General features: G+C 36.4%; 4 protein-coding genes and 1 pseudogene across 13 annotated transcripts in view; 3 read left to right on the top strand and 2 right to left on the bottom strand.

Moving 5' to 3' along the window:
• LOC104813934 (homeobox-leucine zipper protein HDG11-like) overlaps positions 1 to 1,034 on the bottom strand; it is a 5,003-nt gene extending 3,969 nt beyond the window's left edge. For 2 of the 4 annotated variants that reach the window (XM_010541740.1, XM_010541744.1), the window contains exon 1: positions 9 to 892. In XM_010541740.1, coding sequence (XP_010540042.1) covers positions 9 to 58 — 50 coding nt within the window. In that variant the 5' untranslated portion in view covers positions 59 to 892. The other 2 variants (XM_010541743.1, XM_010541742.1) reach the window with 2 other exon arrangements.
• A 1,950-nt stretch (positions 1,035 to 2,984) lies between these two features.
• On the top strand, positions 2,985 to 5,190 carry LOC104813931 (UPF0415 protein C7orf25 homolog). Of its 2 annotated transcripts, none has more exons than XM_010541732.2 (4): positions 2,985 to 3,434; positions 3,511 to 4,270; positions 4,565 to 4,731; positions 4,942 to 5,190. In XM_010541732.2, the coding sequence occupies exons 1-4, from the start codon at positions 3,262 to 3,264 to the stop codon at positions 5,147 to 5,149; spliced, it is 1,308 nt and encodes a 435-aa protein (XP_010540034.1). In that variant the 5' UTR covers positions 2,985 to 3,261; the 3' UTR covers positions 5,150 to 5,190. The 2 variants fall into 2 exon arrangements, with proteins under 2 accessions (XP_010540034.1, XP_010540035.1); XM_010541733.2 differs by having other exon boundaries at positions 2,987 to 3,434; positions 3,514 to 4,270.
• A 98-nt stretch (positions 5,191 to 5,288) lies between these two features.
• On the bottom strand, positions 5,289 to 9,558 carry LOC104813932. Of its 6 annotated transcripts, none has more exons than XM_010541735.2 (13): positions 9,304 to 9,558; positions 8,709 to 8,758; positions 7,992 to 8,289; positions 7,830 to 7,904; positions 7,693 to 7,751; positions 7,446 to 7,581; positions 7,229 to 7,325; positions 7,057 to 7,123; positions 6,584 to 6,682; positions 6,212 to 6,301; positions 5,962 to 6,116; positions 5,789 to 5,890; positions 5,289 to 5,665 (listed from the first exon to the last, which is right to left on the bottom strand). In XM_010541735.2, exons 3-13 carry the CDS (start codon positions 8,242 to 8,244, stop codon positions 5,518 to 5,520), a joined length of 1,281 nt encoding a protein of 426 aa, XP_010540037.1. In that variant the 5' UTR covers positions 8,245 to 8,289; positions 8,709 to 8,758; positions 9,304 to 9,558; the 3' UTR covers positions 5,289 to 5,517. The 6 variants fall into 6 exon arrangements, with proteins under 6 accessions (XP_010540037.1, XP_010540036.1, XP_010540038.1 ...); XM_010541734.2 differs by having other exon boundaries at positions 7,992 to 8,284; XM_010541736.2 differs by having other exon boundaries at positions 7,992 to 8,272.
• Positions 9,559 to 16,634: 7,076 nt separating this feature from the next.
• On the top strand, positions 16,635 to 22,519 carry LOC104813930 (annotated as a pseudogene).
• Positions 22,520 to 23,761: 1,242 nt separating this feature from the next.
• LOC104813929 (monoglyceride lipase) overlaps positions 23,762 to 25,472 on the top strand; it is a 4,653-nt gene continuing 2,942 nt past the window's right edge. Inside the window, exon 1 of the mRNA XM_010541731.2 lies at positions 23,762 to 24,705. Coding sequence (XP_010540033.1) covers positions 24,080 to 24,705 — 626 coding nt within the window. The 5' untranslated portion in view covers positions 23,762 to 24,079. The remainder of the gene's footprint in view (positions 24,706 to 25,472) is intronic.

Genomic DNA, 25,472 nt, shown 5'->3' with positions numbered 1-25,472 from the left:
GATGGCTCCCGCCGCTCCCGCTCCCATTTCCGTCGCCGACGATGAAATCCATCTTCATCCAATAAATATTCCGTCGATAGCCGGAGCAGTAAACGAAAACGTCCTTCTTTCTCTCACACGGTCTCTTTCACACTCACCCAACCAAAAACCCGTCACTGGACCATCACAGCATTTTCGCCATTAACGCAGCCCACACAAAAACAAAAAACAAAAAGTTGCAAACTTTATCAGAGGGGAATGAGAGAGAGAGAGAGAGTTCAAAAGAAGGGGAGAAAACGAAACGGAAGAGAATCTGAGAGAAGATGCGGGCAATGATTTCGGGAGGAGAAAGGGTTCGTTTTTGGGAAAGATTTGAGACAGAAGAATTTCCGGGTTTTCGCCACAGAAGCATTTGACAAACACAAAACCCCAAATTCAAGAAAAAAAAAGGGGCAAAAATCGATCCTTGGCCGTAATTATTTCCTTTCGTTCTACAGAGCGACGCTAGAGAGAGAGAGAGAGAGAGCAGAGGTATCTCTGTTTGTCTACCTCTGAGCTTTCTCTTCAATCTTCACCTAAGCCGCCGTTAGTGCTCCCTTCCTCTCCTTCACATTCATTACAGATTCCAAATCTCTCTCTTTCTCTCTCCCTTCCCGTCTCCTTGAGAAATTGCGTAACTGATAGGTTTTAATGGCGTTAGACAGAGCCAATTAGAGAGAGAGAGGTTTTAAATTCTCCGACTCCCTCCATTACTGCTAAGTACTCTCACCATACTCGAGGGAGAGAGAGAGAGACGAACCAACCTTCCTTTCTCTTTGTCTCTCTCTACAACTAACTCGCACAGTCTAAGAGAGAGAGAAACAGAGAGTGAACGACAATGGAAGAGGGAGATCGAAGAGAGAGATGAATATATAATATATACATACATAAATCTGGGAATTTAAGAGATGGGTCCGTCGCCGGCGACCTGAAAGTCGCCGGAGATTGGATAAAGCCGGCGACTTTTGGTGTTGCTCCGGCGACGTATACTGACAAAAAATAACTTTTTCTTTGAGTTCGCTGAGTCGCTGACCTCGTCTTATTTTCTTCGCTTTTTAGGCTTTATTTATTTCGTTGCAAATCTTTTTTTATTTATTTATAATTTGTCCAATTTAATAAACTCTAGAATGGGATTGGGAAATGACAGAAGTTATTGTAATTCTGATATTAAAAGACCAACTAATCATCGTTTGGTTGACATTGACGGTTGATAAATCGGAAAATATTTGTTTGAGCGTTTAAAATATAAAATAAATAATAATTTGTTAACAGAAAATAAAAATAAAAATAAAAATTTGATTTCTGAAAAAGGAAAATCATGTTATACCGATTTTTGCATATGACCATATATATCCATCTCCTATATAGCAAAATCAAAGATTATCTAACACTTCATCAAATCTATCACTAATTAAATAGCCTGTAATCTCCACCCATATAATAATTACTGTTAATAGATCTTTTACTAATCTTCACCCATTTAATAATTAATGTTAATAGATCTTTTTCTCATCCTTTGCATTTATGAGTTCCAATTAGAATCTTTTTAATTGGAAATTTTTATCCTACAAGATTTGATTTAGTTTTGATTTATATTTACATTTAGCTTTACCTTTTTCTATATTTCGTTTTCAATTAATTCGGTTTAAAACTATAACTACTAAAATTTTTAAATTAAATTTTTTCAGTTCGATTATATTCAGTTTTTTATATTCAAAATTTTCAAATTTAAAGTACAATCTTATTTTCTGCAAAATGAACTATGATCAACACAAAAATAAATTATATGTTTTATATTATTAATTACCAAAATAAATGGGAGACCAACTTTTCTTCCATGGGCTGTTTCCCACTCGGACATTCGGAAACTCAAAAGTCAAAGCTCTCTAACCGATTTGGGCACATTGCAAAAAATGGTAAAAGGATGACAATTTCATTTTTTTTAATTCATTCGGTCGTGAAGTTTAATATAATGATTGTTATATGATACGAGATGAATATTAATTTCCATAATATTTTTTCTTTTACGACAGTATCCTTTGATTTGATTGACAAAACCATATATATAATTAATTATATAAATATCAATTAGCGTGGGTAGATGATATAAATGGTTGGAGGACATGGCTATATTTGCTAAACCATCTTCTTATATTGAATCATTATTATCCCTTTTTTGTGTTCTTGATTTAATCATTTTCAAAAAAATGTCTTTTTATGCGGGTTGAGAAAAAAAAAACTGATCATATTTAATAAATTTGTTTAAAAATCGATTGGAACAAATTTTAAATAAAATTAAATTTATGACCGAATATATAAGTAATCAAATTGTTATAAAACAAAATAAACTGATTTTTATTCTTTTAGTAAATAGTATTTTTTACATGAAAACTTAAGTCAAATAGAATTAGAAATGAATTAACATGTTAGTATAAACCAAAAATATATAATTTTTTTTTAAAAAAAAAGCTCGGATCCAAAATTTCATTTAAAATAAACATTGCAATTGTATGGAATTAAAAAAAAGGAGTAGAGAATTAATATATTTTAAACCATAATCTCCATTTCACCATATTCATTGAATTTTGGTACATTGAATAAAGTGACTCCAAAAGTATATATAGAATGCGGTTTTTGTTCTTCCATCATCTTACATTGTCTATCCAAATATAACTATCACATGGGCCAAATTGATTACTTTATTTATTACGTAAAAAGTTTCAATTCAATGAAATATTAATCAAGAATATTCATAACTAGAACTCACACCATTTGTATCTATATATACGTATATTATGTAAATCTTTTTTTTTTCATTTGTTCTTCGGTGTTCTTGATTGCCTTACCCTTTTAATCTGCACGATTTTAACGACTTTTAATTTTTATGGGGCCAATGTGTTATACTATAAAATTGTGGGGTGAAAAAAGAATAACAACTTTTCATCTTTCCCCGTACACGCGTTACTTGTCATTAACTTGCACGTGCAAATATTTATTAATAAATAATTAATACATTTGTTTTTGGGTGAAAGGCATCTTTACACACGGTTACATATATAATATATTGGCCAAATAATGTTCTGAACTCGGTTTAATTCCAATCAAACCGGTTCAGGTTAAACCGGTTAGGACCGGTTTGGGTATTTGTTTCATTGTTTGCGTGCTTCTCGGGGAAACGAAGCGGTTGTTATCAGGGGCCGCCGGAGAAACGACGGACGACGACGACGACGACGGTGGGCGGCCATGGGGATCGGAGAAGTAGAGGCGGCGAAGAATCGATGTAAGTCGGTGATAAGGAAGATAAAGAAGTTGCCGTCGACCACCGCCTCGTGCCACCGCACTCTCCTCAAGCTCGCCTGCTCCGAGCTCTCCTTCCTCGCCTCGCTCGCGAATGATCTCTCTCCACAGCCTCTCAGGTTCTTCACCTCTCTCTCCCTCTCTCTCTATCTCTGTATATCTCTCTCTGTGGCTCTGATTCGCCGGAATCTATAGCAGTGTCAACATCGGTCATCTTGAATCAGTCGTCCGCATCCTGCAATTGCCGTCGGTGACTGGCGTTTCGCGCGTCTGCAAGCCGCTTCCTCTAATTGGTGGTCGGGTTCATGTCGACATCGTCTGCACTCTCGCGAAAGCTCCAGTTTGGATCCTCGTGTCCGACAGAAATCCTAGGTACATCTCCTGGAGCGTGAGCCGCCATGGAGGCAGAGGTTTGAGGTTGAGAATCGAGAAGGTGCTCGCCGCAGCTCGGTCTGCAACCACGCTTAGACCTTCTTCGATAATCCTGTTCTTCGCAAATGGTTTGCCTGCTTTTGTTTACGATAAACTGAAACGTGAGTTTGGAGCTTTGGATTTCAACTTTGGCTTGGATTTATCTATGATTGATTTCGATTACGATGAAGAGTTAGAAGTAGGTTGGGTTAATGTGGTTCAAACCAGATCGTACGGAGAAGCAATAACAGTTGAGATCAAGCTTACGGATTCATGTGATTCACTTGCTTTTTCTCAACCAAGCTCTGTAATTCAACCAGAGGTCACAGAACTGAGCCAAAGAGATGCTTTTTCTTATGTCCTCTCCTCCATGAGATTGCATGGCCACGTCCAAAGTGAAGATTGCCGTGTGAATTTTGACACAACTGCTCTGGTTGCTCTTGTATCTGGAATCAGTAATGGTTGTGCAGAGAGAATCTTGAATACACCCCAGAGCGAATTGGAGATACGGTTCAAGGGAAATACCAAGTTTGTGATTGCTCAGGTGCCCATTATGCTCTTCCTCTTTTGAAGTGTAGATGATTACTTCTTTGTCTAATATCCACTGATCCGCTTGATTCATGTTTTCTTCTCAAGAGGTTGGAGTATAGGTTCATTAGGATTCTCTTACAACATGAATCCGTTATTTCGAGATGCTGACATTGTAGGACGCTGAACCAGGAATGAGTTTCAGGCGTTATAACATGAATCATTGTCTCTTCTTGCTGGTCAAATGAACACAAAGTGTCGTGAAATCATTAGTTAGGCTGAACCTGTTCTGTGTAAATCTTGTACGCAGGCGAGATCTGAACTTCAGGACTCAGTGCTTGCAGAAATGGGTGTTGTATTGGCAGGGAAGAGAGGAATGGTATGCCAAAGTGTTGTTTCAGAGTTCAAGGAGCTAGTATCCATGTACGGTGGACCCAACGAGAAATGCAGAGCCGAGCAGTTGTTGAAATGCCTCATGTAAGTCTTGACTATTTTCACTCATTCCCTTGCCTATTCACCATCAAGATGATCCGACATCTGCCACACTTATCATTCATACCCTTTATGCTGGATCTACTAGACTCATCTTCTAGGAGAACTAGGAATTCTTATGTTATTTCTTTCAGTCATTGATTGGTGACCCTGATGGTGATCATCTAAAAGAGATGGGTTTTTGAATGGTGACAGGGTAGTGAGTGACAATCCTTCAGAGCGCATGAAGGCACTCCCGACGACGAGGAAGCTGGCAATGAAGAACAAAATCGTTTTTGGGACAGGTGACAGCTGGCGTACAACGACATTGACTGCCAATGCGGCGTTTGCAAGAGCTGTGGCTCAGACAGGGATGTCTTTGCCCACCATTGACCACAGCCCTCGGGCCCTCACAGGTGATTAGCCAATGTCCCTTCAGACCATGGTCTTGTGCTCTCTAAGAACATGGTCCCTCCATAGTCCATAGTTCGGTTGGTTTTGGAATTAAAGTTTGTATAAAGTAGAAATGATACGGAAAGAAGAAACTCTGAATCTGCATCATGTTAGGAAAAAACACCTGTATCTTCTTTTATTTGGATAAAATTAAGGTTTACATTACAGAAATAGATTGGTACAAAGTATTTGGATGTGTTAGCGTTTGAGGAGGAGGAGGAGGATGAAACTTCGAAACCCGAATAGAAATCAGATAGACATACCGGAATTCTTGCGGCCGTTGGCTTTGAAATTGGCCCATTCCTCTATAAGTACCATTTCAAAATCTTATATCTGTTCTTATCTTCGGTTGCCCTTGATGTGGTTTGAAGCGTTTTGAGCCTGTAGATTGTCTTCAGACAATGAAGCATCGATCGGAGGAAGCTGATACTCGTCGGGTTTCAATGCCAAAGCGAAATCAGGGAGGGTGGGTGCTGTCTCCATGATTCTGTAATTCAGGCAACCGAAATGCAAAGCTCACAGATCAAAAGACATTGAGAGCTAAAAACATTATTGCAGGAAGTCAAAGAAAGTTGGAACCTTCTTTATTGAATCAAGATTCAAGACTCACTTTTCATAAGAGTAGAGGTCTCGGTTAATCCGGACTTTACTCGAAGTATCTTTCGGAATTTTCTCGGAGAGATACTTCATCGTGCCCCAGAGCGGCGGATTCCTGCAGGAAAGAAGAATGTATGAATGAATCTTCAGAAAAGGGGGAGTGAGGAGTGAGAATGATGATGAAACCTGGAAACGGGAGGGGAGGAGTGGAAAGAGGAACAAGACTTGAGGCTCTCAGAGAAATACTCATGGGCAGCCTGGAGTGCAGCCACTGCCATGCCGTGTGATTTCTCTGTGTTTCCTTCATCAAGAATCAGACCGTGATAGTAGTATGCCCCTGCCTGTTGTTTTTGTTGTTGTTAACAACAACACACACATGAATTATGAGAGAGAGAGAGAGAGAGAGAGAGAGAGATGTTGTATTCTTCTTCAGTACCTTTGCTTCAACATACTTCCATTTTACGAAGAGCCTATGCTTCTCGCCCCACCCATTTGCCAATGGAAGGTTCATCAAATTATCCTGTGCCTGACCAATACAAGAAGAAAGCATGTAACAAATATTTCATAACCCATGACAGAGCATTTTCTTCATCAAAAATACAAAAAAAAAGTGGAAATCTTTTAATTTCAATTATCCCCTTAGAACATTATTAATCTATGGTTTAACTTAGTTTCATTTTTAATTCCATTTTTTCCCTTGGGACAAGGAGACTTCTGGTCTCTCCTTTTTTATTGTACCAGTCCTTTTGTCCATAATATTCAACCCTAAATGACAACAACAAAACAAACTGGTGTAGAAAAAAGATACCTGCTGCCAGTATTTCACCATTTCACATGAAAGTCTTCGCTTCACAGCAAGAGTGGCCTTTGTGCTATCAATCGCCATTCCGAGTTGTATATCAACACCCTAAACCCGCAATTTGAAAGACGTTAAGCGTAACTATCATAAATCATCAAAAAGTGTATCAAGGTTTTACGCGATTAACAGAGCTTTATGGCAAGCATCTGCCCGGTTCTCGCCAAAATGTATGTTACTAATAAGATCTTATATCCTAGTCCCTAGATAATCACCGGTCTTCAAGGCAAGGAAAGGACTAGGCAAATTTGAACACTGCAAACACTCCAAAGTCTCAAGAATTACCCCTAACCTAGGGTGAGCCCTTAAGAATAGGACCATAAAGAAATAACTTTTTATAACAAATTAAGAATCTTGCAATCAATTACTTAAGTACTCGTAGCAAATCACTAGGAATACACAAGAACCATAGAAGGAGGCAATACCTGGCCTAGTGCTTGCAAGCAAAGAGCTCGTAGGACTCCTTCCGCTAGGTCAACTGGTAAGCTTCTCCTATAACGAAAAGCAAAAGAAAAACAATGGTCATTTCATTCGGTTTTGTTCAGAATTATAAAAGCATAGATTGGTCGCATCAGGAATTTTGACGTTGCTATAAACCTTAGCTCGGCAGGCAAATGAGGGAGAACATGTCTAACAGCACAGTCAAGGTATCCTGCTGCCTTTAAGAATATATCAATTGAAGCTCGCCTGTTTTCTATAATAAAAAGAAAGAAGGAAACTTACCCTTAGGCCAAAATCAGACAGAGTACTCAGCAATAAGAAAACAGTGAATCACGAGATGAAATATCTCAAGGACCCGTTATAGAGATCTAACCTTCTGATACTTTTGAATGGTAGCCATCGGTCGAACCTCTAGGAAGAAGAAGTAGATTGGCTTGTGATAATTGTAGCATTGCCATAAGATGCAAAACCGACAAAACTTCATACCAAACGTTTGACATGGCAGTCTCCTGGACCAATTAAATCATCTTGTCACACATTTAAATGTAAGATTTGATATCTGAAACTGAAAGTATATCAAAGCAGTACACTTGAAAATAAAATGCTTTTGATTACCGCACCTCTGCTTCATCCTCCTGATTTACCCAAACAAACTGTACTTTGAATTGCAGATGACTTCCTGAACATCAAGAATTGTGCTGCAGGTGAGAATAAATCTCCAAACCGAAGAAATTCCTTTCTCGGTAAAACATATTACCGTCTTTAGTTAATCCCAAGAGAACAGGTAGATAATCTTCCAAAGCATGATGGAGATCAGATAGTGTTGAGCCTCCTGAAAGACACAAGAGGCTTTAGACTGATACAAAGCCTCCTAAAAGCAAAGATAATGAAACATACCAACAAGCTCTTTTATACATACCATGTTGTGTTGCACTCTTCCTCCTAGTTCTTGTGATGGTGGGTCCTTCTTGATTAGCCATCACAACTATACGTGTTCTCAATGCCGTTAGGCGTTCTATAAAGGTCTTTGGCAATTGATCACCAAGTGATTGAGAAAAATCTACAGGCTTTGGTATCCTTAAACCGGGCACATATACCGAAACCTCACCGATGCTGGCTGGCTTTCTTCTGTTCCCACCAGTATCCTTTGGTGTTGATGCAAAGCATCCCATTTTACAGAGCTTAACAAATCTATAAATCCTGAGACACAATCTGAACTGAAGGAAATTAAAAAAAAAAAAACTTGACAACTTTCTCAAGATTTACCAGCTACCAAATTTCATAAATGTTCACATGAAATCTTGTGAAGCACAGCCTTGGAATATGATAGGGGATCAAAAGCTAGAAGAAGAGAGGATGAACACTTGCTATAAGAAAACCCAATTAATAAATGTCCAACCAAAAACTGATGAACTCCCTCCTTCCTCCACTAAATTCACAAGATAAAGTTGAACCACCTCACGAGCCACACTGCCATCATCACAATTTCTACGTAACTAGAACTCTCTACGAATTTTTCATACTAATCAATTCTTACACCAAAGTCCAAGCACAAACAAACAAGCAAATGACGTAACCAGATCGACCTGAGCCAAAAAAAAAACGAAAACAAGAAAAGAGATTGGTTTTTTTTCACCTTGAGCTTTATCAGATTATTGGCTGAAGGGCATATGATTCAAGTGACTTCTGCAAGGAAAAAGAATTAAATCAGCAAAAGAGCATGCGAGTCACGGAGAAAGCACGAACCTTTAAAGCTTTCTTTTTACATTTCTCTATTATAAAAATGATTTTGAAAACGAAAAATTTCCGCAAATATGGAGAAAATTCCATTAAAAGCGAGGATTTCCCCAAGGCCCAGAAGCAACTTGACATGAAAATAGAAGATCTTGAGTAAAGGGGCGCTGAGAATAATGCTAAATATAATTTAAAAATAGTTTTGGAAAGGATAAAAGAAAGAGATGTTCTATGAAGCCAAGGAAGCTCCATAACCGATTCGAACAAAAACCTCAATCCACGAAAAAGCAAAACCCCCAAGCAACATTTTCAACGGAAAACGATTACGAGACTGCCGAATTCGGGTTTATCAGATTTTCTGATTTCGAACTCGGGTTGACTCCGAATTGACAAACTACATAGCAGCAGAAACCCAAATCCCCATCATTGAATTCTTCTAAATTCTCCACGAATACGAATCCGACCGATTTCGAATCTGAAAGTTTCGAAAATCTTACCATCGCCAAAGTAGTAGCCAGCTCATCATGCTCTTTCCAAAGGAGATACGCGAAAATCGAAACGGCAGAGATGAATCCAGTTGAAATGTTCGCAGAATCGTAATGAGATTTTACTGGTTTCAAAGTTGCAGATAACGATTCGGGAGAAGATTTGGTTTGGGGGGGGGGGGAGAAGGGGAAGAAGATGAAGAATGAGAAGAGTAAAGATTCAACTTGGCGAGGAAAATAATGTTACGAGGGAATCTCTAAGTGCGTAGTAATGCTTTACTACGCCATAATTCTCCACACGCATTTACAAAAAAAAAATACGGTGAATATATATATATATATATATATATATATATATATAGGGATAAACTAAAAAAGTAAAAAACATGGTTTCTATTTTAAATCTATCATAAAAAGTTAGAAACATATCAATTAAAAACCATGAAAATCTAACTTGTCAACGAAAATATTCTATTTTAAATTTAGTATAAAAATCCTTAAAATTTCGTTTTAGATAAAATAAACTATTTTTTTTATTTTGCTTTAGTTTTTACATTATATAAGGGAGGAGCATATAATTATAAGAGATAATATAATGTTACGAGGGATTAAACATAATTCTCCACACGCATTAAAAACGTGAAATATATTTATATACCACCGTCAAAGTATTTTTTACATTTAATAAAAAAAGAAAAAGAAAAATGACAACAAATAAAAAAACAAATTGTTTGAAAATGGCTAAAAAATAATTTCGAAACTGAAATTATACCGAATGCTTTACTGCGTCATAATTATCCACACGCATTAAACATAATTTTTTTGTTCACAACAAAATTATAACGTGGTACCTTCAATTTATTTTTACATTTAATAAAAAAATAACAATGACGACAAAATAAAATTTTGATTCTTATACAAAGTTTTAAGGTTTATTTACTTTTTTAAATAAAAAACATTGCAAAAGAATTAAAAAAAAAAACAGATTATTTTGGAAGAACCACATTCCTCTTGGCCCTTAGAATTAACTAACTCAATATTTTTTAATACTAAAATTATGTACCATACATTATTTTTGGTACGAGAGTTGGAATAGTTTAATCACTAATTAAACATAGTTTTATCGATAATATGTCATGACCTAAATATTTTATTGTTAGTGATCTAAAGTGCCGCTCATTAACATGAATAATATTCGTTCCAACTAATGACCTAAAATATTCCAAATATGTAATATAAGCTAACATAATATATTATCAAATTTGATTTATTCACATTAGTTTTATAACTGTCCCGTTTTGATTTGGATTAACATCCCAATGAACAACACATATTCTATATGAATTTCGAATTTGAATAAATATCATATAATAAAAAAGACAATAATTAAATTTAATATTGTGAGGAGGGTATTGTCCAGCGCTACCTGTTCAACTAATTAAAGATGCGGCATCTCATCTGCATGGTTGGCTTCCAGAATGATTGTAAAGGAAACTCCTTGGCAATTGGCATCCATCTCCCCATAATAATAATAATAATAATAATAATAATAATAATAATAATAATAATAATAATAATAATAATAATAATAATAATAATAATAATAATAATAATAATAATAATAATAATAATAATAATAATAATAATAATAATAATAATAATAATAATTTAAACCAGTCTTTAAACCAAAATGAGTTGTAAAATTACAATTTTATAGGTGTGAAGCAAATTGAATTAACGAGGTTTCGGTGCTTGAAAACGTTTTGGCTTGACATCTACATATAATTTTGTGATTATATATGTGTACACAAATATATACATTTACATATAAATATAATTTTGTGGCATCTATATATATAATGTTTGTATATATATGTGCATGTTCTTGCCAATGGGTATGAATGTGTAAAATTAAAATATAAGTTATCTTTTATATTCCGGGAGGAAAAAAAAAGATACTGCTTTTTTAATAGGCAATAAAGATACTTGAAAATTGGAAAGAACCCTAATTTAAAATCAGAAAATTTGAATCCAAAACTCTGCAGTAAATGTCCGAATCATTACATCCAATGAAAACTCAACGTGGGTGCGCCCATTGTTCGTCCTCTTCTCCTTAATGCGATCTGTAAGTGCATTTCTCCATCTCTCACCTGAAATTTAATTTCTCGATGGATCCACGAGCTCCGCGTAATTATTTTCGGGGTTTTTTCCCCCGGATCTCCAGGTCTTTGCAGTCTCTTCGATGCGCTTTGGAGCATGGTTCTTGAGGATTTCTAGGGTTTTCGCTTGAAGCCGTGGTTAGATTTTCGCATCTGCTTCGTTATTCCGCAAGAGTAAGCGTGTGAGGGTTTGGTTTAGGGTTTTCTTTTTTGCTGTTTTGCTCGAGGAAAAATCTCTCTGTGTTTATTTCTGAAATGTGATTGGAATTTTCTTTGGTGGGTGCTGCTGTTTGTTGAATTTTTGGGGAGAAAGGTTCTTGCTTTAAGTTCAGAGAGGTTTGCGCATTAGTATCCATTTCGAAATAAACTTTTTTTTTTCGCTTCAGGATTGGTGGAACTGGTGGAATTTTCTTTCTAGTGCTTCTCCTGTATCTGTAACGGTCAAAAATGGCAGACCCGAGCTCTGTTGATGTGATTTTAGAGTTTCTTAGGAGAAATCGCTTCACTAAAGCAGAAGAAGCATTGCGTGCAGAGCTGAATAACAGGTCTGATTTGAACGGCTATATATATATATATATATATATAGGGATAAACTAAAAAAGTAAAAAACATGGTTTCTATTTTAAATCTATCATAAAAAGTTAGAAACATATCAATTAAAAACCATGAAAATCTAACTTGTCAACGAAAATATTCTATTTTAAATTTAGTATAAAAATCCTTAAAATTTCGTTTTAGATAAAATAAACTATTTTTTTTATTTTGCTTTAGTTTTTACATTATATAAGGGAGGAGCATATAATTATAAGAGATAATATAATGTTACGAGGGATTAAACATAATTCTCCACACGCATTAAAAACGTGAAATATATTTATATACCACCGTCAAAGTATTTTTTACATTTAATAAAAAAAGAAAAAGAAAAATGACAACAAATAAAAAAACAAATTGTTTGAAAATGGCTAAAAAATAATTTCGAAACTGAAATTATACCGAATGCTTTACTGCGTCATAATTATCCACACGCATTAAACATAATTTTTTTGTTCACAACAAAATTATAACGTGGTACCTTCAATTTATTTTTACATTTAATAAAAAAATAACAATGACGACAAAATAAAATTTTGATTCTTATACAAAGTTTTAAGGTTTATTTACTTTTTTAAATAAAAAACATTGCAAAAGAATTAAAAAAAAAAACAGATTATTTTGGAAGAACCACATTCCTCTTGGCCCTTAGAATTAACTAACTCAATATTTTTTAATACTAAAATTATGTACCATACATTATTTTTGGTACGAGAGTTGGAATAGTTTAATCACTAATTAAACATAGTTTTATCGATAATATGTCATGACCTAAATATTTTATTGTTAGTGATCTAAAGTGCCGCTCATTAACATGAATAATATTCGTTCCAACTAATGACCTAAAATATTCCAAATATGTAATATAAGCTAACATAATATATTATCAAATTTGATTTATTCACATTAGTTTTATAACTGTCCCGTTTTGATTTGGATTAACATCCCAATGAACAACACATATTCTATATGAATTTCGAATTTGAATAAATATCATATAATAAAAAAGACAATAATTAAATTTAATATTGTGAGGAGGGTATTGTCCAGCGCTACCTGTTCAACTAATTAAAGATGCGGCATCTCATCTGCATGGTTGGCTTCCAGAATGATTGTAAAGGAAACTCCTTGGCAATTGGCATCCATCTCCCCAAATGAATACAAAACCTTTTTATTATAATACATCCAAAATACCTTCTTTATCGTTTTATCTGTATTAATATCACAAACATAAATTTTTTTTTTATTATCAAAATGTATTATCTAAACACTAGTAATATAATTAAAAAAACATTAATATTATGATTTTATTTGACTCCTACAAACGTAATATTAATATGAATTTTCATTAATTGTATATAAATTCATTTACATAACTAAATTAATCTTAGTAAGATTGGCAAATAATCCTAATGCATATATATATATAACACACGTAAAAACCTGATAATACTAAATAAAACATATATTCACCTCATAAAATCTAAATAAATACTAAATCTGCATAAGAAAAAATATAGCAGATATGCATATATATGTATATATATGTATATCAACGTCGAGGAATATAATATAAATGCGGAATGGAATATTGTAGGAAGAGAGAGAAGGGTGTAATTGCGATATTTGGTCCGATTATTTGTATGTCATTAGCTGTCCTTATCGTATGGAAAGATTTGATGCGTATTTACTACTACGATCTCCGCTCTTTAGCCTTGCATTAGAGTATATATATTCTTCCCCACGTTATAATATTATTGTATCATATCTTTTTTTTAAATAAAAGGTATATTCGTAGACTTTATAACAGCTTTATACTACACTGGAACAATATATATCTCTCTCTATATATATATATAAAGTGATATTTAGTTCGAGAAATTTGCACTACCCCATATCAGATAATATATATATATATATATATATATATATATATATATATATATATATATATGAACAGTATAATGCAAATGAGTATCTATCCATGACCCATGAATAATAATTTAATTGCCAATCAAATCAAATCAAATCGAAGTACTTCTTCTAAAAACATTTAATAAGCAAATGATATGCGAAAACGAACAGAACATCGCTTTCGAAAAAAATAATATGGAGCGTCGATCAATTATTAGGGTTGGGCTCTATTTAATGAGATCTCATGGGTTTTTGGATTAAATATCTTAGATCCGTTTCTCCCAACTTCGACATCCGAATTTTAAAGATTTAAATAAATTCAAACTTTTATTACCGGTCTAAACTTTTATTTTATTTTTAAAAAATATCGTTGTCGACGAAAGGGGAATTTTACTCAAATGACCCACTTGGGTCGCATCTATTTCACGTGTACACCAGAAAAAACATAACACTTTTTTTTTGAAAAGACGAAATTACCCTTAATGAATACACGATTTTTATCCGTTCGAAAACAACTTCGTTATTACGACTTCGTAATTGATTCTAAATATAGTTACAATTGATTCTAAAAAAGGTGACAAAAAAATCATGTGTCTTATTTTAGTGGTATATCAGTTATATGTTAGTTGTAATAAAGTCGCAAAAAATAAAAAGAAAAGGGTATTTCGAACTTTTTCAACTAAAAAGTGGGTTAAAATTGAAAAAAAAAAAAATTTCTCGGTGGTGTACGCTGAAATAGGTGCGACCTAACTGGTTTATTTGAGTAAAATTCCCCGACAAAAGCCCATCACTTTGAATGCTAATCGAGGGAAAAAAAAACATTTCTCTAGGGGTTTCAGACAAGTAAGATAAATGAAGATGTGTATTTTCATATTAAAAAATCTTAAAAATATATTTATGAATGATAAAAAATAAATAAAAATGTTTTAATGAGTCTATAGTTCTATATCTATTCGATAGACCTAGTACGTAACATCACAAAATCCGATATACGGATAACTTCAAACTAAAAATTCGAAATCAAAACTCAATTTACCGATATCTAAAAAAATATATATATATATATATACACATATACATTGGTCGTTGTCATTTTATTTTTACGGTAATAAGGATAATCAGCGGCAAACAAAATACGGACCCAAGACGTTGCATGGTGCATAAGCATTCCACATCCCCACCGACCATCATATTTTTCTCTTTAGAAAAGGATTACTACAAACACATACACGTATACGTATACGTATACGTATAGTCAGATGAATGTTATTTTAAAAGTTTTAATACGTTTATATAAATGGACATATCAGTCTTGTCGTTGTCCACGTGGCGGATATACGCCACGTGACGTTGCCATATTTTGGGGGCAAAGTCTCGAGGGGAAGCACCGAGTCGATGACACGTGTCGATGACCGACCCTGCTGTTTACGGCTGCGTTAAAGAAGATCACGACCGTCTTCACTTTGAAAAATCTCAAGTCGGCTTTTTGTCGTCTGGTGGGAACACGTGTCCTCCTCAATCATCATTCCGCCAAATTTTAAGATTTTAGATTAAATTTTTAATCATAATTAAAAATAATGATAGTTGGGCCCTTTGTATAAAACGAAATGGTATAATGGGCTTTTCTATATATGGGCTTATAAAAGGCCCAAGCTTATTGTGGATCACATGCTTTCATTCGTTCATGAATTGTCTTTGTCACATTACCAATAGCTTGTTTGATGGGTTTTTTGTCTGCTCTACTTCAGAATGATAATGGAGTATGATTTCATGCACATGCATATATACATATATACATATATATATATACACACCAAAATGGAGTGGAATTATGATATAGATTTCGGCTCAAAGGGGAAAGTACTATACCAAAATGGAATGCCTCAGGTTAATTAATATATTGAAATTCTTAATGGGACTAAAAACAAGAAAGAATGATATAGAATATTGTTTTTTATGCACATCAAATCAAACAATCCCAATCAATAGTAAATAATACTCTCAATACAATTTTTTTCCCCATTTATCCCTTTTTCCTATATTTTTTTTTAAGAGAATTCTTATGTAAAATTTTCATTAAGATTATTTTATTGGGATTATTTAATTTTATTTGTCATATTGATGTACATAAAAACCAATATTCTCCATCATTTCAGCCCATAATTATTCCAAAGCCCATAATATTAATATAAATACATACATAGAAATCATTGCTTCAGGTTTTACACGAATATAATAATAATAATAATGAATATAATAATAATAATAATAATAATAATAATAATAATAATAATAATAATAATAATAATAATAATAATAATAATAATAATAATAATAATAATAATTTAAACCAGTCTTTAAACCAAAATGAGTTGTAAAATTACAATTTTATAGGTGTGAAGCAAATTGAATTAACGAGGTTTCGGTGCTTGAAAACGTTTTGGCTTGACATCTACATATAATTTTGTGATTATATATGTGTACACAAATATATACATTTACATATAAATATAATTTTGTGGCATCTATATATATAATGTTTGTATATATATGTGCATGTTCTTGCCAATGGGTATGAATGTGTAAAATTAAAATATAAGTTATCTTTTATATTCCGGGAGGAAAAAAAAAGATACTGCTTTTTTAATAGGCAATAAAGATACTTGAAAATTGGAAAGAACCCTAATTTAAAATCAGAAAATTTGAATCCAAAACTCTGCAGTAAATGTCCGAATCATTACATCCAATGAAAACTCAACGTGGGTGCGCCCATTGTTCGTCCTCTTCTCCTTAATGCGATCTGTAAGTGCATTTCTCCATCTCTCACCTGAAATTTAATTTCTCGATGGATCCACGAGCTCCGCGTAATTATTTTCGGGGTTTTTTCCCCCGGATCTCCAGGTCTTTGCAGTCTCTTCGATGCGCTTTGGAGCATGGTTCTTGAGGATTTCTAGGGTTTTCGCTTGAAGCCGTGGTTAGATTTTCGCATCTGCTTCGTTATTCCGCAAGAGTAAGCGTGTGAGGGTTTGGTTTAGGGTTTTCTTTTTTGCTGTTTTGCTCGAGGAAAAATCTCTCTGTGTTTATTTCTGAAATGTGATTGGAATTTTCTTTGGTGGGTGCTGCTGTTTGTTGAATTTTTGGGGAGAAAGGTTCTTGCTTTAAGTTCAGAGAGGTTTGCGCATTAGTATCCATTTCGAAATAAACTTTTTTTTTTCGCTTCAGGATTGGTGGAACTGGTGGAATTTTCTTTCTAGTGCTTCTCCTGTATCTGTAACGGTCAAAAATGGCAGACCCGAGCTCTGTTGATGTGATTTTAGAGTTTCTTAGGAGAAATCGCTTCACTAAAGCAGAAGAAGCATTGCGTGCAGAGCTGAATAACAGGTCTGATTTGAACGGCTTTCTTCAGAGCCTTGCCCTGGAGGGAAAGGGTTCAGGTAAAGGTTCAGATAAGAAGGCAACTCCTAATGAATTTCAGAGGTCAGGCTCCCAAAATAGCGAAGTCTCCAAGGAACTGGTTGTCAAAGAGGTAGACTGTGGGAATGGGAGGAATGGGTCTGAGATAAATTGGAGAAATGGTGTTTCCTCTGAAAAACCAAGCAAGAAGGAGGTGACTATATCGCGTGAGAGGAGCTTTGGCTTGTCTAAAAGTTCAGGCGAGACTACTCTTGATATGCATTCCTGTAACCCTACTTCTGGAAATGGCCCCTCTGAGCCCTATCAGAATGATGTCGGTACTAGTAATAGTAGCTCGGTGGATCCATTTGTAAGGGAGCAATCAAGACATGGGAAATTAGGTGATATTGGAAAAATGATACTGGACACTGGCGAAGATATCGTCTTCTTCGGTGATAAAAGAACTTCATGGTTGGGGAGTACTAGTAAAGCCAACTCCAGTTCCAAAGTGAATGAAATAAGTGAACTCAATCGGATAGTTGAAAATGTTGCAAAGCATGAAGGCTATATGGGTAACTCTCGGTTTGGAAGTGGAGAGGAGAGTGTTCAGTAAAGACTCTTTTACCGTCTTCAAAGGGAAATTCATCGACCAGTTATGATCTGGTCACCATTTCTGAGAAAAGAGAAGGAAAGAAGAAGTCAGACACGAGAGATATTAGGGCAGAAATTAAGGAGCATGTGGATGAGTTGGGAAGAGCTTTATTCTTTGGTAAATCCTCGAGTTATGATGAAAAGAATGTTAGCAGCTTAAGTTTCCCCCTTGTGCATGATAATCAAAAGGAAGAGTTTCCCAGGCTGCCTCCTGTTAAGCTCAAGTCTGAGGACAAACCTCTGAACCTTTACTGCGAGGAGAAGTTTGAGCATGATGGGTCAGGTATAAGGCTAATCAATAATGAGGAGGCCCTTCTCCTAGGTTCATACCTAGATATTCCCATTGGACAAGAAATCAACTCATCAGGTTCGCTTCAATGACTTAGTTTCTATTATGACTACTGAATGTGACAGATAATTTTTTTTTAAAATGGACCATGTTACATGGCTTACTTTTTGAATGTACCTTATATTGTCTTTGAAATGTGAGTATGAGTTTTAATCCCCAATTGATAATGGATAGGTGGAAAAAGATCTGCTGGAGGAAACTGGCTGTCGGTAAGTCAAGGAATAGCAGAAGATGCATCTGATCTTGTTTCTGGGTTTGCTACCATCGGTGATGGATTAAGTGAATCTGTTGACTATGCTAATGAGTACTGGGACTCTGATGAGTATGAGGATGATGATGATGTTGGTTATGTCAGACAACCAATTGAGGATGAGACATGGTTTCTGGCTCATGAAATCGATTATCCGAGTGATCATGAGAAAGGAACGGCCCGCGGAAGTCCTGACGCCCAAGGAAGGGATGAAAACAAGGATGATGATGATCGGTCTTATGCTGAGGAGGATTCTTATTTCTCCGGTGAGCAATATCTGCAAGCTAAAGTTCAGCAACCTATTGAAGTTTCAGATAACAGTTTAGCTCTCACAGTCTCAGAATTGTATCCACCTAAGAATAACAATGATTTAATAGCACAATATGATGGACAATGGATGGATGAAGAAGAGCTGAATTTGATGCGTTCTGAGCCTGTTTGGCAGGGATTTGTAAGTCAGACAAATGAACTTGTCATGCTAGGTGATCGGAAAGTTTTGAAGGCGCGAAAATCTCATCTTGATGATGTTTGCCCCGAGGATGATCAGCGGGATTCAGTCAGGTCAATTGGTGTGGGGATCAATAGTGATGTGGCTGATTTTGGTAGTGAAGTACGTGAAAGTTTGGTTGGAGGAAGCAGTGAGGGAGAGTACTTCCATGATCATGATGCTGTAGCAGGGATTAAGCAGTTTAACTCCAAGTCAGATGAGAAACGCAATGATGGATTAAGCAGAGACAAACAGAAGACAAGCACAGATGACTCGAGAAATGATCTTGTTAATAATGATACAGGTGGAACCTTGCATGTGAAAAATCTAAACGATGGGAATTTTTCGTTTGATTCATCGCTAAGAGATGGGCAGTTGATGCACACTGAATCTAGTAAATCCTTTCGGTCAAGCAAATGTGAAACAGTAATGAGGGCCAAGAAGAATGCTGAAAGTCTGAATGCGTCAACAGGAACCGATGACATGCTTGCTTCTTGGAGGCGTAAAAGTAGTGATTCTTCTAGTTCTCGAAGTTCTGGGAATGAAAATAATGCAACATCTCTAAGATCTGGGAACTCATCTCCTTCTACCCTGTCAAATTATGCTCATGCTGAAAGAAGGTTTGCTAATAAAGAAGATGATAGGAATACAAGCAGCACAAGAGAGGAAGACCAGGGGACTGCACTCGATGATGAAGAAGCGGCAGCAGTCGAGGAGCAAGTGGCACAAATTAAAGCTCAAGAGGAGGAGTTTGAGACCTTTGACCTCAAAATCGTTCACAGGAAAAACAGGCAAGGTCTCTTCAAACATTTATATGAATTTGAGCTATAATCACGTTAAGACCAGTCCATTCTCTTAAAAAAAAAAAGATATTATGAATTTGGGATTAGATGATGGTAAAGTTTATATAAACAATATTTTACGTTGCAGTCTATCCTACCCCACATTTTGCTGGTTAACTTCGGGTAAAAAAGTTACAAAAGGATGTAACTCGGTTACTCGGGCATTTCATCCCGAGTTCTTTTGAAAGTTTTGGATGTTACTTTTTCATACCGATGAGAAAGAGGCAAAAGAACAGAGAACATATCATGCCCCATTCAGCATTCAAAAGCATGTGCCATTTAAATATCTTTCACTGTGATACCCTCTTATATGTATATATTTGTTTGGTTTTCATCAGAACTGGGTTTGAAGAGGACAAGAACTTCCACGTGGTCTTAAACTCAGTCATTGCAGGGCGATACCATGTCACCGAGTATCTTGGATCTGCTGCTTTCAGTAAGGCCATACAAGCGCATGACATGCAGACGGGCATGGACGTATGCATAAAAATTATAAAAAACAATAAGGACTTTTTTGACCAAAGCCTTGATGAAATAAAACTCCTCAAGTATGTCAACAAGCATGATCCTGCTGACAAGTACCATATTCTCCGGCTGTATGATTATTTTTACTACCGGGTAAGTAATCACATCACATGTTTTTTACATCTTCTTTGTGCCCTTTTTCAAACTAGGCTGCGTGGTTAATTTTGTTTGTGGGGACTAATGCAATCGTGTTGCACGTGACTTTTACTTCATGCTTGATTTGTCGGCTCGTGATTAGTCCTCACACTTGCGACATGCGCTTGTTGCAATGCTGCAGCCTGTAATATTCTTGCATCGGCATCAGAATTTGGGAATGATTTTTCACTGACTGTATGTTGCAGGAGCATTTGCTTATAGTCTGTGAACTTCTCAAGGCCAATTTATATGAATTCCATAAATTTAACAGAGAATCAGGGGGAGAAGTTTATTTCACCATGCCCAGATTGCAGGTTTGTCTGCATTATTATTTATTTCTTGGCATGGGCTCGTATCTATCTGGTTTCTGACATTTATGTGGAGCTATCTTTACAGTCAATCACCATCCAGTGTCTGGAAGCACTCCAGTTTCTACATGGCCTTGGACTTATACACTGTGACCTGAAGCCTGAAAATATATTAGTGAAGAGTTATAGCAGATGCGAAGTGAAAGTCATTGACCTTGGAAGTAGCTGTTTCGAGACGGATCATCTGTGCTCCTATGTTCAGTCGAGGTCTTACCGAGCACCAGAAGTCATCTTGGGACTTCCATATGATAAGAAGATAGACATATGGTCTCTTGGGTGCATCTTGGCAGAGTTATGCACAGGAAATGTGAGTTCTGTTCTTTCATTGACTTGTTCATTTACTCTACACGTAAATTTGATGTTGACTTGAATGATCATTCATGAGAAGCATCTGTGGCTCATCCTTAGTTGCCGCCATAAACAACAACCGTATGATGTTTCTGTACTCTGTAGACATTTTGAATGTGTGCCTATTGAATTCCCTTGCAGGTGCTTTTCCAGAACGATTCTCCTGCCACGTTGCTTGCGAGGGTAGTTGGAATTATAGGTTCTATCGGCCAGGAAATGCTTGCCAAGGGGCGCGATACCTACAAATACTTCACCAAAAGCCGCATGCTGTATGAGCGGAATCAGGTGATTTTTCAGACTTCCGACCAGCTGACTCGGTATTAGTTTGATAGTTTTAGTTACCTGGGAACAAAGAGAAGAACAGAATGTACCCGGCCCGGTTCAAAGACACTGCACTGACAGCTCTCTCAATCTCTCCTGATGTGTTGTTCGAAGGGTTAAAACCGCGTTCATGCATTGTGTCTACTTGATTAGCTTATGAAGAACCATTCCCCAAGCACTGAATAGGTCACATATAAGTGAACCATAGCCACTTTCTTACACTCACCACATTGCATGAACATCTGCGTTTCAGGAAACAAACAGGCTGGAGTACCTGATACCGAAAAGGACCTCCTTGAGGCACCGGCTTCCGATGGGGGATCAAGGGTTCGTTGATTTTGTGGATCATCTTCTCGAAATAAACCCGGAGAAACGCCCATCCGCAGCAGAGGCTCTCAAACACCCTTGGCTTTCGTACCCTTACGAGCCGATATCTGCTTAGACCCCGGCTAAAGAGGCTGCTCCGGGGAGTAGTCTCCGTTTCCGTCTTCCTCGGCAATGGGAAGGGCAAAAACGTAATTTGCTTACCGAAATCCAACGGCCACTTGTGATAGACCTCGGAACAAGGCTTCTCCTCGGGTGATTCTTTCCTTCCACTCTTCCGTCTGCAGAGGATCCCCTGTCTGTTGTATTCTGATGTTGTCAGGGCTTGAAGTTGGAAGTAAAAGCTGTTCTTGTCAATGGCGTGTGATTTGTTCATTTAGGGTTTAAAGCCGAGCCGAACAAGCTCCCGATATCTTCAAGATCCCTTTTTTTCCCCTGGGTTTAGCTTCGTTTCCGAATTCGCGTAACCTTTTGGAATCTTTTTTTTTTTTTTTTTCAGTGTTTTGTAGGAATTGTAGCCGTTTGATGAACTGTGTTAGAACAGATCAAGTGTGATATCTTCAGTTAATTAAACTTATTGATTAAGAAGACGACAAAAAAAGGGTTGAAAGGGGAAAAATGGATGGCCGGTGAGGATAAGAGGCGGCTCCAAAAAATGACACGTGGAATCTCGGTGTCTATTATCAATGCTATCCACTGAGATATCGGCACGTGTTCGGTCCCAAATAACGAAACGACCCCGTTCTTATCGTACGCAACGACAAATCGCCGCATCCTCCACGTGGCTGATGACGTCATCCTCTTCTTGTTTTTTTTTATCTACGACGTTTGTTTGCGGTCCAAATTCAAATTGGTGTCTTCTGCTACTGTCCTCTAAATTTCAATTTATTTTGTAATATCATATGCAAACTATGTGTTTCATAATTATACTGTTAAGGTGTTAAATACGATGAATATTTTGGTTCAAGTTTGTTAGCGCTAATCATATTCAAATTAAACATAATATATCTTTTTAGATCAAACTTTCTAATTGAATATAGGTTTGAATATAATTGAGATCGAATGAATATAATTTTTTTCCTTCAAAAACCTGAAACAAATACACTAACGTTCTGAATAAGTACCTATGATATATAAATCTTTTTGTCAGATACCATAAACTTTATAAACATTGTGTCTTGATAGAAATTTTAATCATATTACATGTTTTTTTTGGTTAAATCATATTACATGTTGTGGAAAAAAAATCATATTACATGTTTTGAATATTTTTATCCGAATTTAAATGGGTTTTGAATATGTATTTGATACTTCATAACCCAAATGATTAATAATAATAATAATAATAATAATAATAATAATATGATGATGATGATGATGATGTTACACAAGTCAAAGTCACACGACCAGATAGATGGTCTTCAGGGAAAAAATACAAAAAATTCCATGAATGATAATAAAATACATAAAATACCACTTTTCATTCTAAATTAACAAATAAGGTTTTACTATATGCTTAAATTGTTACAGATTAATGTATGAATTTGGGTTTCCGGGAATAGGATGCAATGAATCAGAATAACATTCCTTCGTTGCATTTTATTTTCCCGCGCATGGAAGAGTGTGTGTGTGTGGTGGAAAATGAGGGAATCTACGGAAATAAATACGCGTTTAATTGGTAATTCCAAGGAAAATAAAAGAAATAAATCTATGGCGCCACGTGGCAAATCTAGAAGAATCTCGTGCCAAGTCTCGAAGAGAGCCGTACCTGTCTCACGCTCTCTGCTACAAAGGCACCTCTCTCCCAAACAAAGCACACAGAGAATAAACTGATTTTTTTTTCTGATAAATAACCAGTTTTTTTTTGGAAAAAAAAATCATCGAAGCGATTCGTCTTCGATTCGTTTTTCGTGAAGGGATCATTTCTTTATAATCGATTCCTCTTCTTCTCCATTTCTTCCTCTTCTGCCGCCATTGTCTTGTAGTTCTGTTTATCTGGTCAGAAACAGGGGAAACCCTTAATTTGGAGTTACCCGTTCGTCATTTCGATCTGCTATATTTGGCAAAGAGAAGCAGATTGTGTTTGGGTGTCCTTTTTTTTTTCTTCCTATTTGAGTTCTCTTCGTTTATGATCTGTTCAATCGGAGGATCGATCTTAATTGGTAGAGGAACTCGAATCCCTAGGTTACCCATCATCAGAGGGCCTTCCAAATTTTATGTGAACGAGGAATCGTGCGCTCTCCCGGTCAGTATTGCCGTTTTCCGACGATCATCATCATCATCAATGGCGATGGAAGTGAAGATAATGGGTTCTGGTTCTCCGACGTTGATTCTGACATCGGGAGCGAGCGGTCGCGTCAGGGCTCTCTTCTCCATGCGAGAGCTCAAGCGTCTCGTGATGATAATCCAAGCGATGATTCTCTTTCTCTTCCTCCCCATCCGTGTCGTCGTGTGGCGGCAGTGGACGAGTACGGTGGTGGTTAGAGAGGAGAAACAGGAGAGGAAGGTTCGTGTTCCTCCGCCATCGACGATCGCCGCCCTGAAAAGGAACGCTGACTGCAGCGGCGGCGTCGTAACTCCGGCGACGGTGGTGGTGGACGAGGATGTGGCGGTGAGACGGTCGCTAGCGGTACGGCGTGTGTTGGAGGACGACGTTGGCGTCGGAAGCTCCGCCAGAGAGTTCTCGCTTTTTACGACGAGGAGAGGCGACACGTTGTTCACTCAGTCATGGACACCAGTCTCCTCCAAGACCAGGTCATCCCCCCCCCCTTTATTAGTTCTTTTAATTATGTCTTAATCATTAGCTTTAATTAATCTTTTGTGGTGTTAAGAGTGATTAATTGGATTAAGATTATTGGAAGCATAGATTCTTGGCATGGGTAGGTGGGTCAGTGCAAGCTGCAGCATTCTCCTTCTCCGTCCGCTTATTCATTATTAAAGATTTCATAATTATTGTTAATTAGTGTATTGAAACTGATCTTAAGGTGTTAAAGGTTGCATAAACGAGTCATTAGTCTACTTGGTTTCCTGAATAGTATAAAGTATTAACCTTTTCGGCTTGGTGCAAAGTTGATGTGAAGGGCTGAGAGCCCAAGTAAAGATTTTTTTTTTTAAGTAGAAGATTCTTGGTTCATATGTCGGGACAAGCAAAATAAGGGTTCCTACCCTTCCAAGGACCTTTTCCCAAGGAATGTGGTTCCCCATCATAAAGCTGAGCTGATGATATAATGGTTTTCCAATTCTTGGACGCTTCTTAGATCCTCTGCTGTCTCTTTTGAAGGGCTGAGAGCCCAAGTAAAGATTTTTTTTTTTAAGTAGAAGATTCTTGGTTCATATGTCGGGACAAGCAAAATAAGGGTTCCTACCCTTCCAAGGACCTTTTCCCAAGGAATGTGGTTCCCCATCATAAAGCTGAGCTGATGATATAATGGTTTTCCAATTCTTGGACGCTTCTTAGATCCTCTGCTGTCTCTTTCAGCTGGTCCTGGTTGCTGTCTTGTTCTCTATCTTTTGTTGGTTTG

The sequence above is a fragment of the Tarenaya hassleriana genome, unplaced genomic scaffold (assembly GCF_000463585.1).
Source record: "Tarenaya hassleriana unplaced genomic scaffold, ASM46358v1 Cleome20, whole genome shotgun sequence".
Classification (NCBI taxonomy): domain Eukaryota; kingdom Viridiplantae; phylum Streptophyta; class Magnoliopsida; order Brassicales; family Cleomaceae; genus Tarenaya; species Tarenaya hassleriana.
This window is presented reverse-complemented; position numbering and strand designations above follow the sequence as displayed.